General features: G+C 44.8%; 1 protein-coding gene across 6 annotated transcripts in view; it reads right to left on the bottom strand.

Moving 5' to 3' along the window:
• Window positions 1-12,185, bottom strand: part of DMXL2 (Dmx like 2) — a 73,637-nt gene extending 61,452 nt beyond the window's left edge. For all 6 annotated transcript variants that reach the window (XM_034432683.3, XM_034432686.3, XM_034432685.3 and 3 more), the window contains exons 1-3: window positions 11,688-12,185; window positions 1,479-1,601; window positions 1,167-1,238 (exon numbers count right to left, since the gene is read on the bottom strand). In XM_034432683.3, coding sequence (XP_034288574.2) covers window positions 1,167-1,238; window positions 1,479-1,601; window positions 11,688-11,774 — 282 coding nt within the window. In that variant the 5' untranslated portion in view covers window positions 11,775-12,185. The remainder of the gene's footprint in view (window positions 1-1,166; window positions 1,239-1,478; window positions 1,602-11,687) is intronic.
• Between the last annotated feature and the right edge of the window lie 5,918 nt (window positions 12,186-18,103).

Genomic DNA, 18,103 nt, shown 5'->3' with positions numbered 1-18,103 from the left:
GAGCAATAGCCAGATGGAAGTTCTAACACACGGGTGTCAAACTCAAGGCTCGCGGGATGGATCTGGCCTGCGGGGTGCTTAGATCCGCCCTGGAAACAGCGAAGGACCGGCCCTCAGTGCCACTGCCAGCGAAAACAGAGTTCCCTTTTCACTGGCAAAGGGTTGCAGGAGGCCGTCCCAGCTGAAAATGGGGATTGGTAGCTCGTTTTTGCTGGCCAACTTGACACAAGTGGTGTCAAGTTGGCCAGGCCCACCCTGGTCCCCCGAGGTCGAACACAACCCTGATGTGGCCCTCAATGAAATTGAGTCTGACACTCCTGTTCTAACACATCCTTACTCCAGACTTCCCATGTCTCTAGACCTTTTATTACAGCCAACTTCACTTGGCAGCTGACACTCTTCCCATGTCGTAAAGGAGCCTTCACATCTCGTGCGCTGAAGTTCAACTTTTGTAAGACATTATGGCCAAAGACGCAAGGGAGTGGAAGTCCAGTGCATCTTCTAGAGCCGTGATGGCGAACCTATGGCACGCGTGCCCAAAGTGGCACACGAAGCCATGTCACCCAGCATGCACGGCCTTGCCTGTTTGTCTTCTGGGTTTCCGGAACGCATGCATGCGCAACAATCAGCTCTCCTTCGTGCGTGTGGCTGTTGTATGGTGCCGAAAAGGTTTGCCGTCACTGTCCTAGAGGCTGTAAAATCCATATAATGTAGGTATGCAGTAGTTCTCTCTTAATGATGAAATCAACTTTGAGCCTGATGAGATTTGAACTGCCAAATTGCAGGCTGCCGGCAGTCAGCAGAAGTTGCCTGCAGTTCTGCACTCTAACCACTGCGCCACCGTGGCTCATGACCCTTTATTCTACTTCTTCCCACCTATTTTCCCTTGTACTTCTCAGCTTTGCTTCCAAACCAGCATATGAGATGGTTTTAGATTTTATATAAAGTCCTGGTTGGGGAAAAAAGTATCTGGGAAGTTGGAGAAAAATCCAACTTAAATAAACGCACTTTGGGGTCTTGAAAGCATTATTTTTTCAGGCCAAAAGAACTGAGCATAAGAGTTCGCCGTGAAATATGTCATTCTGGTCTTAAAAACGACATTGCAAATTCAAGAATCCATGAGCAGCAGAAGGTAAAAAGGACAACAGAAACCAGATAATACGTACACAATTTCTCTTATGAGAATTTATCCCCAGGGGCTCAAAAATACACACAGTGTTTCCATAAGAGGCAGCAATCTGAGCAGAGAGGAAAAAAAGCAAAAAGTGAAACTGCGTTTAAACCCACAATACAACACTGAAAAACAAACAAACAAACAAACATCCCCAGACCCTAAATATTTAGCAATTCAACCAGAAATGAATTATCTTCTTTTTTAAAGAGGATGCAACTTTCATTGAAAGTTTCAACCTCCGGTATTTAAAAAAAACAGGGCTGCTTTTTAACCGTACAACACCCCAAGGTTTCAAATCTCTTACCCTGCCTTCCTGGGAACATTCCACACAGCTGACCTGGATGTTTCCATGCTTAGCACCGGGAATAATTTGCACGCATTCGAAGTCGTTGGCCAAGATGACAATATCGCACCCAGAGCCATAAGCCTATAAGAAATACACAAAGGAAGAGGGAAAGAAACTTCTTGTCTATATTTGCTTGTGAAGGACCTAGAAAGAGAAGGGGATAAATTTAATTTAGTTCCTCGTAAGGCTCTTAAATATTAGATGCACCAAGAATGCTGTTGCTTTTTCACACCTCCAGGCAGGGGTGGGATTCAACCAGTTCAGGAGAACCGGATGTTAATTTTAATCTGGTTCGCCGAACCGGTTTTTCCAAGGACTGGCTGACCTTGGCCACCTCTCCCCTCTCCTCCCAGGAGTCTCTATCCGGCCCATTTTGGATGCCAGGTAAGTGCAGGGCACGCACGGAGGCTCTGGGAGGGCAAAAAACGGGTCTACTGGAAGTCCGGAAATGGGCCTATCCTAAACCCTTGGTTTAGGATGAGCCAAAATCACCTTAAAGACAATCAGATTTGGGAATTAGAACCTCTAATACATTTACCAAAGCATGGAGGTGAAAGCATCATATGCGAAGCTAATTAAAAAAAAAAAGAGTTTTAAAAAAAGTCAAAACATTTGCATAGTTGCAGGAAGTCCTAAGGATTCGCGAAGTATCACGTTCCTTCTTCATATGTTCTTTGCATTTTTAATAGCGAGACCGCTAATACGTTTTGGAGAAAGGTTCGGGGGCGGGCAGGGGTGGTAGGAAAAGAAACTTAAAGGTGTTTATCATAAAAACAGAAGCAGTGAGGAAAGTCAAGTCGTGTTTCTGCAACCGTCACGATAGCAGTAGGCAGCCAACTGCAGACTGCCAACAGCTCTCCAGAAGCCTGAAGTACAAAAGCCTTATAACCACCCACACAGATTTAGTGCCAGTTTTAGTTGCTCGGCTACCTACAGTCGAAAAATGAGATGGAATTTGCAAGCTGCCAGAAACAGCAGAATGACTTGCAAGATCCTCCGAGGCAGGGAAAAAAATTAGACCTCACCAGAAAATAAGCCCTAATGCATCTTTTGGAGTAAAAATTAACATAAGACCTGGTCTTAGTTTCGGGAAAACATGGTACAACACTTAGTGATAGTCATAGGATCCTAAATAAGCAATCAAATCATACTTGGAAACTAAATAAACAATATCAATCATAAAGATACAAGCAACAAGGTTGCAGTCATAAGTGGGAGGAGACAGGTAATAGGAAGGATGAGAAGAATAACAGTAATACAGCCTTAGTAAATAGTTTGGCAGTGTTGTGGGAATTAGTTGTTTAGCAGAGGGATGGCATGTGGGAAAAAAAAAAACAGAAGTAAACGTGACTTTGAATTGGACTTGACTCCCAGTGTCTCACACCTGTGCAGTTTTCCTGGCCACAACACTGAAATGAATTGTTTTCTGCTGGGAAGTTTCAATTTCCCAAGTCTAAACTGCATCACGGATAGCTATAAATAAAATACAAGGCCCCAAAGAGGCCACGTCTTGAATAATACAGACACCAGATCCTCTCTTTGTCCCAGACGCACGTAAGGCTTCCTTGGAGGTTTCTCAGATGCCAAACCCATCGATGTTCCGAAGCCAAAGTATTATCGCTATTGTTTTCAATACATAAGATACTTTTTCCATCCGTTGTTTCTATTCTCATTGACGGCGTACTCTGCTCTTTGTAAACAATCCCGGAGTGATTTGTAGGATTCAAGGCAGAGAACAGATATTAAAGGTTCCCCTCGCACATATGTGCTAGCCGTTCCCGACTCTAGGGGGCGGTGCTCATCTCCGTTTCAAAACCGCAGAGCCAGTGCTGTCTGAAGACGTCTCCGTGGTCATGTGGCTGGCATGACTTAACGCCAAAGGTGCACGGAACGCTGTTACCTTCCCACCAAAGGCAGTCCCTATTTTTCTACTTGCATTTTTTACGTGCTTTTGAACTGCTAGGTTGGCAGAAGCTGGGACAAGTAATGGGAGCTCACCCTGTTACGCGGTGCTAGGGATTCGAACCGCCAAACTGCCGACTTTTCTGATCGACAAGCTCAGCTTCTTAGCCGCGACCAACAAAATTATAACGCCGATAAACCAGTTGGAAGCAAATAGAATTGCAAGTGATCTCTGGCTGCCTTCAAACAGTTTAGCAAATAACACACACACAGACACCCCACTTTACAAAGCAGGGCATTGACTTGGCAGCTACACCAAGGTGAATGGTTAACTGGCGTCTATTTCTGTCCCTGCTTTCCATTATCTCCGGGCTCACAAAGGAATGACAGGTGAGAATAGATGGAGTGAAGTGGATGTCTACAACTAGATCTGAGAAGAGTACATGTAGTCCCCGACTTACGACAACTGAGCCCCAAATTTCTGCTGTTAAGCGAGGCGTTTGTTAAGTGCGTTTTTGCCCTGTTTTATAACCTTTCTTGCCGCAGCTGTTAAGTGAACCACCACAGCTGATAAGTTAGTCACTCGGTTTTTAAGTGAAACTAGCTTTCCCCATTGATTTTGTTTGCCAGGAGGTCGCAAAAGACGATCACATGACCCCAGGACACAGCAACGGTCGTAACTATGAACCAGTCGCCAAGTGTCTCAATTTTGATCAAGAAGATGCCTCCAAGGACGTAACTGTGAAAAACGGTCATAAGTCACTTTTTTCCAGTGCCGTTGTTAACTTTGAATGGTCACTAAATGAACTGTTGTAAGTCGAGGACTACCTGTAGGAAGAAGAAGAACCTAGTAGAAAAGAAAACTAAAACTTACAAGCAACAAAGAAAACAAGAAAAGAAAGTTTACTTAATAGGAGTTAAGCTGCTGGCTTCTCTTAAGGTCTTTGTACGGCTCTTTAGTTGCCATGGATTTAATTATTCAGATATTCCAGGATTGTGCCCAGACTAGTTTTCAAAGGACTTGGCCAACTTGAGTGACTTCTGAAGTTCACCAGCAATTTTCATGCAAATTAGGCCATGTTACAGGACCATCTCTTCCAGTTTTGAGTGACACTTTGTTGGCCAGATCCAAATTCAATGACTGTATATCAGTGGTGGGTTGCCCCCGGTTCGCACCGGTTCTATAGAACCGGTAGTAAAACCGGCAGGAGGCTCCGCCCACTGACCCTGACGTCATCAAAACGCTTTTGCGCTTGCGCAGAAGAGCACGTGCGCGCATGAGTGAAGCAGACACGTGCGTGTGGCCCTGTTGCAAACCGGTAGTAAAGGTAAGTAGAACCCACCCCTGCTGTATATAGACTTTATATGAAAATACGAACGTGCTTCTCCAAAGAACTAGGCCCGTGATGGTGAACTTATGGCACGGGTGTCACAGGTGGCACACGGAGCCATATCTGTGGGCACACGAGCGTTGCCCTACCTCAATCTAGCACGCATGTGCATGCTGGCCAACTGATTTTCGGGCCCACCGGAAGTCAGGAAACGGGCTGTTTCTGGGCCTCCAGGGGAATGGGGAAGGCTGTTTTCGCCCTCCCCAGGCTCCTAGAAAGGCTCTGGAGCCTGGGGAGGGCAAAAAAATGGGCCTACCGTGCTATCACGTGCCAAAAGTGAGGGGAGAGCGGGGGGGGTGTGTGTCACGGGCGCATGCGTAGGGGGACGGGGTGCATTGAGTTATGGGTGTGGGAATGCACATGTGCAATCCCCCCCATTACTCCTCCCCCTTTTGTCACACAACGGCAAAAAGGTTAGCCATCACTAAACTAGGCCATCCAATGTTCTCAATGAAACATGTTCCTAGAGATATCATCAACCGTATGTAGGGTTCAAACAAGTTCCACAAGTTGGGAACTACTATTCTGGCATGAGTGTGGGAAATAGAGCCAGTTTAACTTGGTAGTTAAGGCATTAGCTAGAAACTGGGAGACTGTGAGTTCTAGTCCCACCTAAGACATGAAAAACTAGCTGGGTGACCTTGGGCTGGTCACTTAACTCTCTGAGTCCAACTCACCTGAAGGGATTGTTGGGGTAGGGAGAATAGGAGGAGGAAGGAATATTAGGTATGTTCACTGCCTTGAGTTATTCATGAAAAAAAGAAAATAAAGATGGGATACACAATATATATATATATATATTTAAAATAAAGCATGACTTCATTTTGCAGATGATCTGACTTACATGCTTGCATCAGCCGTACTACCAATGTTATTTGTGTAGTGATGTAATTTTGGCTGTCGTTCCAATGTCATTCTGGCTTGTGACAAACACTAGGGCATTAAAATCAATACATTTGTAGATCACGGGGGTTAATGCTAGGTCATCATTGATGGAACTGATGCCCATCACCTTTAGAAGAAACCAAGTTGAGTAGCATGTGTGCTCTACATCTCTTTATTTTAATACCTTGTGCATTCTGACCTGTAGCCCAGGATAAAATTTAAAAATGTAGGCTAGTAGAACAGAATAGAATAGAATAACAGAGTTGGAAGGGTCCTTGGAGGTCTTCTAGCCCAACCCCCAGCCCAGACAGTAAACCCTACACCACTTCAGACAAATGGTTATCCAACATCTTAAAAACTTCCAGTGTTGGAGCATTCACAACTTCTGCAGGCAAGTTGTTCCACTTATTAATTGTTCTCACTGTCAGGAAATTTCTCCTTAGTTCTAAATTGCTTCTCTCCTTGATTAGTTTCCACCCATTGCTTCTTGTTCTACCCTCAGGTGTTTTAGAGACTAGTTTGACTCCCTCTTCTTTGTGGCAACCCCTGAGATATTGGAACACTGCTATCATGTCTCATTAGTCCTAGTCCTTCTCATTAAACTAGACATACCCAATTCCTTCAACCATTCTTCGTATGTTTCAGCCTCCAGTCCCCTAATCGTCTTTGTTGCTCTTCTCTGCACTCTTTCTAGAGTCTCGACATCTTTTTACATTGTGGCGACCAAAACTGAATGCAATATTCCAAGTGTGGCCTTACCAAGGCATTATATACAGTAGCGTCAGAAGATCTGATTTCTGTTGCTAGAAATGGTGCGTTGTCCAGAAATAATAATTGCTATCAAACCCATGAAAGCAAATCCCGCAAAAATATATAAAATATTACTGAAAGAGAACAGCCACCCAAAGACCTTGATAAATAGCATTATCCTTTCCGGCTCAACAGATTGTATCGGTGTCATAATTAGCTTTACACTTTCTGACCATGTCCTAAGACCACCTCCTGTTCTTCAACCAAGATGTCTCATGAACCTATGACACTGAGGCTAAGAATAAGAGATGAGATGCAATTGATGTCTCATCTCCCACAGTTCCTGGCCGGCTGTTTGCAAATCGTCATCACATCCACCATCTGGAGCTGCAACGGAGTCTACAAATTTTGATCTGATAAAAATGTGGGAAAGCATTCATGCCAGCAAGAAAAGAGAGAGAGAGAGAGAGAGGGAGGGAGGGAGGATGGGAGGGAGGGAGAGGGAGAGAGGGAGAGGGAGAGAGAAGTTGGCACAAGTGGCTGGCACAAGTGGCCAAGGAATGTCCAACTTGGTAGTGGACCTCCGGTGTCCTCAGAAGTCAGGAGAACTGCATAGCAGCAAAAAAAAAAAAAAAAAAAAGGAGAAAGAATTTGTAATTTGTTTCTTTTCTGTCCAAAAGATTATGGCCGTGGCTTTCTTGAATGATTCTTAAAGACATCGCTCTCCTGAAATCCTAAAAACACGAATCAACAGGCCCTCAGGTTGACTCAGCAATGAAAACTATATTCTGCATAGTTTGGACAACAGGTAGTAGAGCCTTTCTACATCAAGATAGTCCTGTTTCACCCCTTGGAGGTTGTGTTTCTTAAGTTCAGGAAGTTTAAGATGTATGGACTTCAACTCCCAGAATTCCCCAGCCTGTATGCTTGTTGGGGAATTCTGGGAGTTGAAATCCACATATCTTAAAATTTCCTGAAATGGAAAAACACTATACTAAAGGCTGCTCTTATTGGTATAACTTCTAACTGGTAAATACTTAGAAATGGGGCTTGTTGGGAAGTTGTTCAGGGTGGGCTTTGCCTTCCTTTTCATTCGTTTTTAGAAAGGAATATTAATACCCCATTTTATATCACACAGAAACAGCTTATCCACAGCCAAAGAAAAGAGACATTTGAGAAGACGCTTGCAACCGAATAGCTTCATTAGGAAAGAAGCCAAAAACTTTTTATACAACCAGAATTAAGCCGTTTCTTCAATAAATAAATAAAACCCTTCCTATTCTCCTAGAATCCTGTTATTAAATGAAGGATCAGAAGTTACACATTTGATTATTTCTCAAAGGCCCTATTTTCTCCTTCAGCGAAAAGTTCTCACAGCAACTCAGAATAAAAACTCCAGTAAACACCAGAGAGATTAAAACAAAACAAAGCTGCATTTTAGGCAGGATTTAAAAGCAACAGAATGTCAGTACATATAGGAAAACGCCGTAATATTTTGATTGGTGTGGGTGCACGTTATCTTTTCCCGCTTTTTAAAATGTGAAATGTTATTAAAAGTTTTAAAGAGATCATAAAAATCAAGGCAAACTAACACAGGATGAAGAAAAGAAAAGAAAAGAAAAGAAAAACCACAAAAGTGCAGAAACAAAACCTAAATAGAAGGAAGAACCTTCTGGTTTCCTTTCCAGCAAATATAAATAAAATCTAAAAAGTTGTCTCTTCTTGTATGATTGCAAAAAAGGTTCATTTTCTTCTATTGTCAATTTTTTCTTCCTAATCATCAAAATCCACAAGGGCATTTTTGTTCTGTTGTGTGCAAAATGTCTATAAAAGGTTTCCGGACAGTCATAACTGTAAATATTGCCTTTGCTCTAATCAAGGAAGCCAATTTAACTACCTCAGCAAGTTCCTTCATCTTCACCTACCATTCCTCTATTGTGGGTAATGTGAAACTTTTAAGTATATAATAATCCTGCCGCAATTGTCGTATCTTTTTCCAGTTGAGCTCAACATGGACCTGTCTCCTTACAATCTTGGCAACAATACAACAAAATGATCTGTCATTTGCCTAAATTTGTTTCTTTTTTTTTCAATCTAGCTACAGCCCAGGATATTTCGTATGGTCCCCATCCAAGCACTAACCAAGCCTGAGCCTGCTTAGCATTGAAAACAACCAAGGTTAGCTAGGTGTCATAACCATTCAGCATATGTATCTTAGGGTCGTTGTTGCATTAGAAACACATACAGAGAAGGCCCTGTAAGTTAACATCTCTGAATCAAGGGAACCCAATCGAGTTTGGTCTCATGGTTAAGGCACCAGGCTAGAAAGTGGGAGACTGTGAGTTCTAGTCCCACCTTACCCATGAAAGCCAACTGGGTGACTTTGGGCCCATCACCAGGAGATGGTGAGCTCTACTCCTGCCTTAGGCATGAAAGCTGGTTGAGTGACTTTGGGCAAATCACCAGGAGACAGTGAGTTCTAGTCTTGGTCAAGCCATGAAAGCCAGCTGGGTGACTTTGGGTCCATCACCAGCAGATGGTGAGTTCTAGTCCCGCTTTAGACATGAAAGGCAACTGGGTGAGTTTGGGCCCATCATCAGGAGATGGTGAGTTTTAGTCCTGCCTTAGGCATGAAAGCTGATTGGGTGACTTTGGGCAAATCACCAGGAGGCAGTGAGTTCTAGTCCTGGTCAAGCCATGAAAGCCAGTTGGGTGACTTTGGGCCACTCATTTTCTCTTGGTCCAAGCCACCTTGGAGTAGGGTTGCTGTTGGCGATAGGAAGAATTGTTGGGTTGGGTATCTTCACTGCCTTGAGTTATGGGTAAAAATAATAAGGGCAGAATACAAACTAACAAACCAACCGAATAAATAAACCTAGCACTATCTGGTTTCTGCTCTCACTAACCTCAATGCCTCTTGGCCAATAGGTTTTGAAAACTGGAAATCCCATCTTATCTGCTCTATGCAAATTTGGCCCACAAAGAAGTGTCCGTCAGGACTCCTTCTCAATCTTCAGAAATATTTACCTTTCCTTATCTAAAGATAGCGATTCCTGTTTGGAGTGGGGGGGGGGGAGAAATCACAAGACACACATACTACCAGAAGCCACCATCTCTAGGCCTGACACCCATTCGGCCTAGTCTTTTCAAAACGACCATGTGCAGATTTCCAACAGAACAGAGTTTATTTATTATTATTTTTTGGGCATTGGGCAACTTTTGTTATCTTGTCATCCCACCCAGTTTTTGTCCCCTTCCCAAATAATTCCCCCACCTTTTCCTGAGTTACCCAGTAAAGCAAAACCTTTCTTCAGATCACCCCATCTACCCCCCCCACCTCCCCAAAACCCACATAAAACACAAAAGCACATTCAGGGTAAATCTCTGAGACTTCCAACGGGATGGGTGGCGGGGGCTGGACTAGAAGATCTCCAAGGCTCCTTCCAGCTTTAGGATTCCATGATCTTTGGTGGGACCTTCAGGGATGTCTGCAAGGATGGGCAGGGGGTTGGACTAGAAGACCTCGAAGGTCCCTTCCAGCCTGTGGATTCTATGATCTATGATCTTGGGATGGGAAAAATTTAACCATGCTTTCTGTAGAGCGAATGTATGGATATAGTTTGTGTTGTTTACAAATATATCGGTGTGCATTTTCTCTCTCTTGCCCCCAACATATTAAGGTCGGTCGGTCGGTCTGTCTGTCTGTCTGTCTGTCTGTCTGTCTGTCTGTCTGTCTGTCTGTCTGTCTGTCTGTCTGTCTGTCTGTCTGTCTATCATCTATCTATCTATCTATCTATCTATCTATCTATCTATCTATCTATCTATCTATCATCTATCTATCCCTTAATATGGAAGGGCCTATTACACGCGCAAGGGCTAAATTGATTAATGGCATATAAAGGCAGAGATCTCTGTAATAGTTTAATACTCTGACGATATCAGCAGATGGCTGACGAAAGCTTAGTAAAATAAAATTTTAATTCTTTTAAAATTTTAAAATCTTAAGTCCCGGAGTTCTTTCCTTTTCGTAGGCCTTTGTGTGTATTTTTCTTTAGCCAGGTTCTTCCTACGTAAACCAAGATTTTTATGCAGGCCTAGTTCAGTGAAATCACAATCCACTAGTTTCTAGGCTTTTTTCAGGCAGCCAGCAAGCACCCTGCTGCCTGAAAAAAGAGTCTCCTTAGTCTCCCAATGGGCAGCAGGGTGCTTCCTGGCTGCCTGAAAAAAAGCTGAGAAACTAGTGGATTGTGATTTCACTGAACTAGGCCTGCATAAAAATCTTGGTTTACGTAGGAAATCTTGGTTTACGTAGGAAGAACCTGGCTAAAGAGAAATACTAAAGAGAGGCTAAAGAGAAATAGAGAGGCTAAAGAGAAATACTAAAAAGGCTAAAGAGAAATACATACATACATACATGTATGTATGTATGTATGTAATATATATATATTATAGGCATGTACAGGCACGAGAAGAGACTGCGCACCCGTTTGCACCCCCCCGACTTCTCCCACCTAAAAAACACACCCATGTACAATTTTCCTCTTGCATACCACACACTGACCTCCCCTTGATCCGCAATAAGAGAAAGGGAAGGAGACTCTTCATCCCCAGAAGGCCAATTCTCTTGACATACAAGGTACTTTTGCTTTGTTTTGTTTTGTTTTGTTTTGTTACAATTTACTCCACTTGTACACAAAGACTCTGGGGTGTGCACCTATTTTGACACAGGCACCCCAGCGCACCCAGGCAGGCGCGCATCTCCCCCCCCCTACGCAGGCAACATTTTTCTCAATCCCCCCATCTCCCTCCCCCCCCATCCCGCACACACACACACACACACGCCTGCGCAGATGTCCACATTGGCCATAAGGGTGTATATACTCCGTGTGTCCCAGGGAGGGGAGGGCAGGCGAAGAAAACTGGTCCAGCACCTTCTCCATCCTCCTCCAATTCTCTCTCTCTCTCTCCAATTCCCGGACCTCGGGGGAGGGATGCTGCTGGGGATGCTGCCGCTTGGTGCATCAACGCTACCCGGCCTCGGAAGCGCAGCCTTGCAAAGAAAGCCGGGGCGCAGGAGAGCTGCAAAGGAGTCCCCCCCCCACCAGCCACCCCCTCCCCTCCTCTCCAAGCGATTAATCGGTTAATCATCAATCTCTTGGGCATCTTCCCTTCCCCTCCTCCTCCTCCTCCTCCTCCTCCTCCTGGCCGGCCTCGCCTCGTCCCCTCCCCGCGCCCTTACCGTGAACGGGGTGTCGTCCAGGCTGCCCACCGAGTAGCAGTTGTCGCCCGGGTTGACGGCGCCGGTGAGCACCTGGTGCAGATGCATCGCGGCCGGCCTCGCTCGCTCGCTCGCTTGCAAGGCAGGCAGGCAGGCGGTCAACCAAGCAGGCAACCAGGCAGGCAGCAGCCGGGCAGGGCTCCCTGCCTTGCTCCGCTCCTCCTGTGCGCAGAGAGAGAGAGAGAGAGAAAGAGAAAGAGGAGGAGGAGGAAGGGAGGGATGGAGGGAGGGATCAAGGAGGGCTACTACGACCCGGCCGGGCCCGCCTGCCTTTCGGATCTCGCCCTCCTCCTCTCCCCGCGCCGCTCCAGGAAGGAAGCAACACCAACAGCAGCAGCAGCAACGGAGAAGGGAAGCCTCTTTGCGGCCACCGCGCCGCAGGCAGGCAGGCAGGGAGGCAGGCAGGCAGGCGAGCTGGCCAGCGGCCCGGCGCGCGCGCTCTCGTGGAAGAAGGAGGAGGAGGAGGAGGAGGAGGAAAAGAGCGGGGGCGCGCGGCGCGCGAGGGAAGCCCGGGAGGAGGGCGAGGACGGAGCGCGCCCCCGCCCGCCCGCCCTGGGAAAACCCTCTCGGGGGCGCGCGGGGGAGGTGGGGAAAAGAGATCAAAGCGGGCGCTCGTCGCCGGAAGGTTGGGTGGAAAAGGATGAAAGGGATTAAAGGAAGGGAAGGGTGGAGAGGAGAGGAGAGGAGCTGCGCTCAGCTCACTTCTTTTCTCTTCTCTTCTCTTCTCTTCTCTTCTCTTCTCTTCTCTTCTCTTCTCTTCTCTTCTCTTCTCTCTTCTCTCTTTTCTCCCTTCTCTTCTCTTCTCTCTTCCTATTCGCTTCTCTCTTCTCTTCTCTTCTCTTCTCTTCTCTCTCTCTCTTCTCTTCTCTCTTTCTCTTCTCTTCTCTTCTCTTCTCTCTTTCTCTTCTCTTTCTCTTCTCTTCTCTTCTCTCTTCTCTTCTCTTCTCTCTTTCTCTTCTCTTCCCTCTTCTCTTCTCTTTCTCTTCTCTTCTCTCTTCTCTTCTCTCTTTCTCTTTCTCTTCTCTTCTCTCTTTCTCTTCTCCTCTTCTCTCTTCTCTCTTTCTCTTTTCTCTTCTCTCTTCTCTTCTCTTCTCTCTTCCTATTGTCTTCTCTTCATTTTAAAATTTCATTCTAATGTATGCCAATTACTGCACATCCAAAGTGACAATAAAGTTATTCTATTCTATTCTATTCTATTCTATTCTATTCTATTCTATTCTATTCTATTCTATTCTGTTCCGTTCCGTTCCATTCCATTCCATTCCATTCCATTCCATTCCATTCCATTCTATTATCTCTTCTCTCCACTCCTCTCCTCTCCTCTCCTCTCTTCCCTTCCCTTCCCTTCCCTTCCTAACCCTAACCCTAACCCTAACCCTAACCCTAACCCTAACCCTAACCCTAACCCTAACCCTAACCCTAACCCTAACCCTAACCCTAACCCTAACCCTAACCCTACCAAACAGGTATGTGCTTCGCACGCTTTGTGCACACACATACCATCCGCGCTACTGCGTGCCTCCTGCCACATGCGCTTTGCGCACAACTGCACCATCTGTGCACCCCCCATCATGCCACACCAACAACTTTTGTGCATCCCCCACCATGCATTGTGCACGTGGTTGTCACGCACGCAATGCACACATGTGAACACCATCTGCGCATGCATGCACTGCGCACCAGTACTCTTGCATGCATGCAGAAATGCATGCACATGTGCAGAAGGCCCAAACACCAGCTGAGATGCGCACGCATGTGCAGCTGCAGGTGAGTTGGGCGACAGCTTGCGTGCCTGGAAAAATGGTTTTGTGTACCACTTCCGGCACATGTGCCATTGGTTCGCCATCACGGTTCTATTGAGTCAGAATCTGAATATATCTACCCATTAAGCCAATACTGACTGGCAATGGATATGCAGCAGTGGTGAAATCCAATTTCTTTTACTACCAGTTCTGTGGGTGTGGCTTGGTGGGTGTGGCAGGGGAAGGTTACTGCAAAATCTCCATTCCCACCCCACTCTTGGGGGAAGGATATTGCAAAATCTCCATTCCCACCCCACTCTGGGGCCAGCCAGAGGTGGTATTTGCCAGTTCTCCAAACTACTCCAAATTTCCGCTACCGGTTCGCCAGAACCTGTCAGATCCTGCTGGATTTCACCCCCGATATGCAGGCTTTCAAGATGGAAATATTTTCCCCCCGTACTGTTTCATGCTAGACAGATGAAGGACTGATCTGTTTACCAGTGGATCAGATTTATCTGTAGTTGCATTAAGGAACCTGTTTCCCCTTTAACACTCTTGCAAAAACACTCCTCAAGACAGGCTGTTTTCAGGATATGTGTTCTTTTGCCATCTGTTGTATAAATATTTAAAGAAGGCCCAAAGCTGTCTTGGTTTATAAAGGACTTAAAAATCCCATGTCGCCTAAACGTATGAGGCTTGTTGCCGTTGCAGCATCAACAGGAGAGAGAGAGAGAGAGAGAGAGAGAGAAACGAACCGATCAAGATAAAAAAACAAAACAAAAACAAAACAACAACAACAACAACAACAAAACCACCTGCTTCAACACCAGAATTTGCCAGGCCTTTACAATGCGATGTAAATTAACAGGACTTGAACATTTTGACTCTACAAAAAACCACCTTACTCGGAACAGCTTACATCCTCCGACGATACCTTAACAGTTCCTAGGTCCTTGGTTAGGACTCGAGCTGCTGAGCTATTAACCAGCCTCAAAGGCTGTGAATCTCACCAAAGATTAAATAATAATAATAATAATAATAATAATAATAATAATAATAATAATAATAATAATAAGTAATACACAAGACGAAGGCTGGTTGAGAAATGAGGGAGAGAAGGTCTAGAAATTCATGCCTGGAGGGACGGAGAACTTTTAGCTCTCCAAATGATCTAGAAACACAACTCACAACACCCCTGGCTAATGCAGCTCGTGATGAGAATTGCTGGGGATCCTAGTTCAACCACAAGAGACAGCCAGTTGGGTCTAGGGGTTAAGGCATCAGGCTAGAAACCAGGAGATGGTGAGTTCTAGTCCCATTTTAGGCATGAAAGCCAATTGGGTATCTTTAACCAATCAACAGGAGACAGTGAGTTCTAGTTTCACCTTAGGTATGAAAGCCAATTGGGTGACTTTGAGCCAATCAGCAGGAGACAGTGAATTCTAGTTTTACTTTAAATATGAAAGCCAATTGGGTGACTTTGAGCCAATCAGCAGGAGACAGTGAATTCTAGTTCCACCTTAGATATGAAAGTCAATTGAGTGACTTTGGGCCAATCAACAGGAGACAGTGAATTCTAGTTTCACTTTAAGTATGAAAGCCAATTGGGTGACTTTGAGCCAATCAGCAGGAGACAGTGAATTCTAGTTCCACCTTAGATATGAAAGTCAATTGAGTGACTTTGGGCCAATCAGCAGGAGACAGTGAATTCTAGTTCCGCCTTAGGTATGAAAGCCAATTGGGTGACTTTGGGTCAATCAACAGGAGACAGTGAATTCTAGTTCCAGTTTAGGCACGAAAAGCCAGTCACTTCTCTCAGCCCAACTCGTCTTCTTGTAGGGAAAATGGAAGGAGGAAAGAATATTATGTATGCTTACCACCTTCAGCTATTTATAAAAAAATAAAAATAAAATAAAATATTAAAATAATTACATGAATGAAAAGCAGTAAAAAAATAAAAAGACATCTGGAGCAAGACTCTAGCACAGCTTAGCTCTTAAGACTCAAGAAGTACAAGGTAAATAAATACAGGTATATAGATACTGTGTCAGAAGAGGGACGTGGTGGCTCAGTGGCTAAAACGCTGACCTTGTCGATCGAAAGGTTGGCAGTTCAGCGGTTCGAATCCCTAGCACCACATAACAGAGTGAGTTCCCATTACTTGTCCCAGCTTCTGCCTACCTAGCAGTTCGAAAACACATAAAAAAATGCAAGTAGAAAAATAGGGACCACCTTTGGTGGGAAGGTAACAGCGTTCCGTGCGCCTTTGGCATTGAGTCATGCTGACCACAGGACCACGGAGACGTCTTCGGAGAGCGCTGGCTCTTCGGCTTTGAAACGGAGATGAGCACCGCCCCAGGTTCGCACCGGTTCTATAGAACTGGTAGTAAAACCGGCAGGAGGCTCCACCCACCGACCCCGACATCATCAGAACGCTTCTGCACATGTACGTGCACGAGCGGCCCCGTTGCAAACTGGTAGTAAAAGTAAGTAGAACCCACCCCTGTATAAGAACATATACAGTAAGCAATACTAATATTGGATTGTATGTGACTATAGATTAAAACTTGAGCCTTGATAGTACAATGGTTTAGTGCACCCTGTCATTAACACAGCTGCCTGCAATTTCTGCAGGTTCGAATCTCTCCAAGGCTCAAGGTTGACTCAGCCTTCCATCCTTTCTAAGGTAGGTGAAATGAGGACCCAGTTTGTGGGGGCAATAAGCTGACTTTGTATAAAATATACAAAAGAATGAAGGCTATTGCTTAACACATTGTAAGCCGCCCTGAGTCTCCGGAGAAGGGCGGCATATAAATCAAATTAAAAAAAAAAAACGTACAGAGCAATAAATGTATGGAGCGTTATGGTATAACTACGAGAATAATGGATATAACTATGACATACAATATCATGTATTGAAAAGAGACTAGGCTGTGTGACTGTGAGAATATTGGTTATGATCAGGGCGTATAATACTACGCATATCTAAAAAGGACTTGATACAGCCAGTACACCTGCTGTTGCAAAACTGGAAATGTGATGTAGAATAAAGGAAAATGAATAATAAAAATATATATTTTTTTTAAAGAAAGAAAAAAGAATTACAAGGTCTTTTCTAAGGCGGATCGCCATTATGCTCCAGGCCCATGAGAAACCACAGGAGCTGTCCAAGGTCCTGAAACGCCAACTCTTCCATGACTCAGCGCTTCTCTGCGGTCAGAACGGTTACCGTGCTCTGATAGGTGAGCCAGCCTCGGTGCATTCGGAGGTTTCCGGTTGCTGCTCTCTGCCTTTCTTGTATTACAGCAAAGCTGGGTACTTCCTTCTTTAACTCTTGCTCAGCCGAGATGCTTTAAGTCCTCTGCAAGGAGAAAAGAGCCTTGGTAGTACAGGGGTTTAAGGCACCCTGTTATTAAGCTTATTAAGACCAGCTGCCTGCAATTACTGCAGGGTTCGAATCTCGCCAAGGCTCAAGGTTGACTCAGCCTTCCATCCTTTCTAAGGTAGGTGAAATGAGGACCCAGTTGTGGGGGCAATAAGCTGACTTTGTATAAATATATACAAAAAGGATGAAGGCTATTGCTGAGCACATTGTAAGCCGCCCTGAGTCTTCGGAGAAGGGCGGCATATAAATCAAATTAAAAAAAAAAAAAAAAAGGAGAAGAGCCAATCGTTTATTTGCTTCCAAAGGCAGACCGATATCTTTATTTCTTTCTTTTTTTTTTAGCACAGTGTTTCTTAAGTTTTCATCATCATTATCCCCCCCCCCATATAATCAGGTAATCAATGCATATTTAAAGCAGTCAAAATTATAAAGCCATACAAAGAAAAAAAATAGAAGAAGCTGAAAAGAAAAACAGAAAAGAAGGCGATAGATGTAAGGCAGAGAAGGGGAATGCTATGTTTATCCGTGTAACAACTAAGAGATTAACAGAGGTGGAAGGGACCTTATAGGTCATCTAGTCCAACCCCCCGCCTAAGCAGGAGACCCTACACCATTTCTGACAAATGGCAGTACAATCTTTTCTTGAAAGCCTCCAGTGATGAAGCTCCCACAACTTCTGAAGGCAAGTTCTGTTCCATGGGTTGATTGCTCTCAGTGTCAGAAAGTTCCTCCTTGTTTCTAGGTTGAATCTCTCCTTGGTCAGTTTCCATCCATTATTCCTTGTCTAGCTTTCAGATGCTTTGGAAAAGAGCTTGAGCCCCTCCTCTCTGGGGCAGCCCCTCTCTTCACTAGACTAGCCATGCCCAGTTCATGTAACCATTCTTTATATGTTTTAATCTCCAGTCCCCTAATCATCCTGGTTGCTCTTCTCTGCCGTTTTTCTAGAGTTTCAACATCTTTTTGATAGTGTGGTGACCAAAACTGGATGCAGTACTCTAAGTGTGGCCTTACTAGGGCTTTATAGAGTGGTATTAAGATAAGAGCCTTGGTGGTGCAGCGGACTAAGTGCTGTTATGTAGCACTTAGCTGCCAGCTGCCTGCAATTCGTGCGAGTTCAAATCTCACCAGGCTCAAAGTTGACTCAGCCTTCCATCTTTCCGAGGTAGGTAAATTGAGGACTTGGATTGTGGGGGGCAATAAGCTGATTTTGTAGAAACACCGCTTATGGGGGGCCAAAAGCCCTAATAAGC

Source organism: Pantherophis guttatus, chromosome 13 (genome assembly GCF_059756535.1).
Source record: "Pantherophis guttatus breed Tessera chromosome 13, ASM5975653v1, whole genome shotgun sequence".
NCBI classification, from domain to species: Eukaryota; Metazoa; Chordata; class Lepidosauria; order Squamata; family Colubridae; genus Pantherophis; species Pantherophis guttatus.
This window is presented reverse-complemented; position numbering and strand designations above follow the sequence as displayed.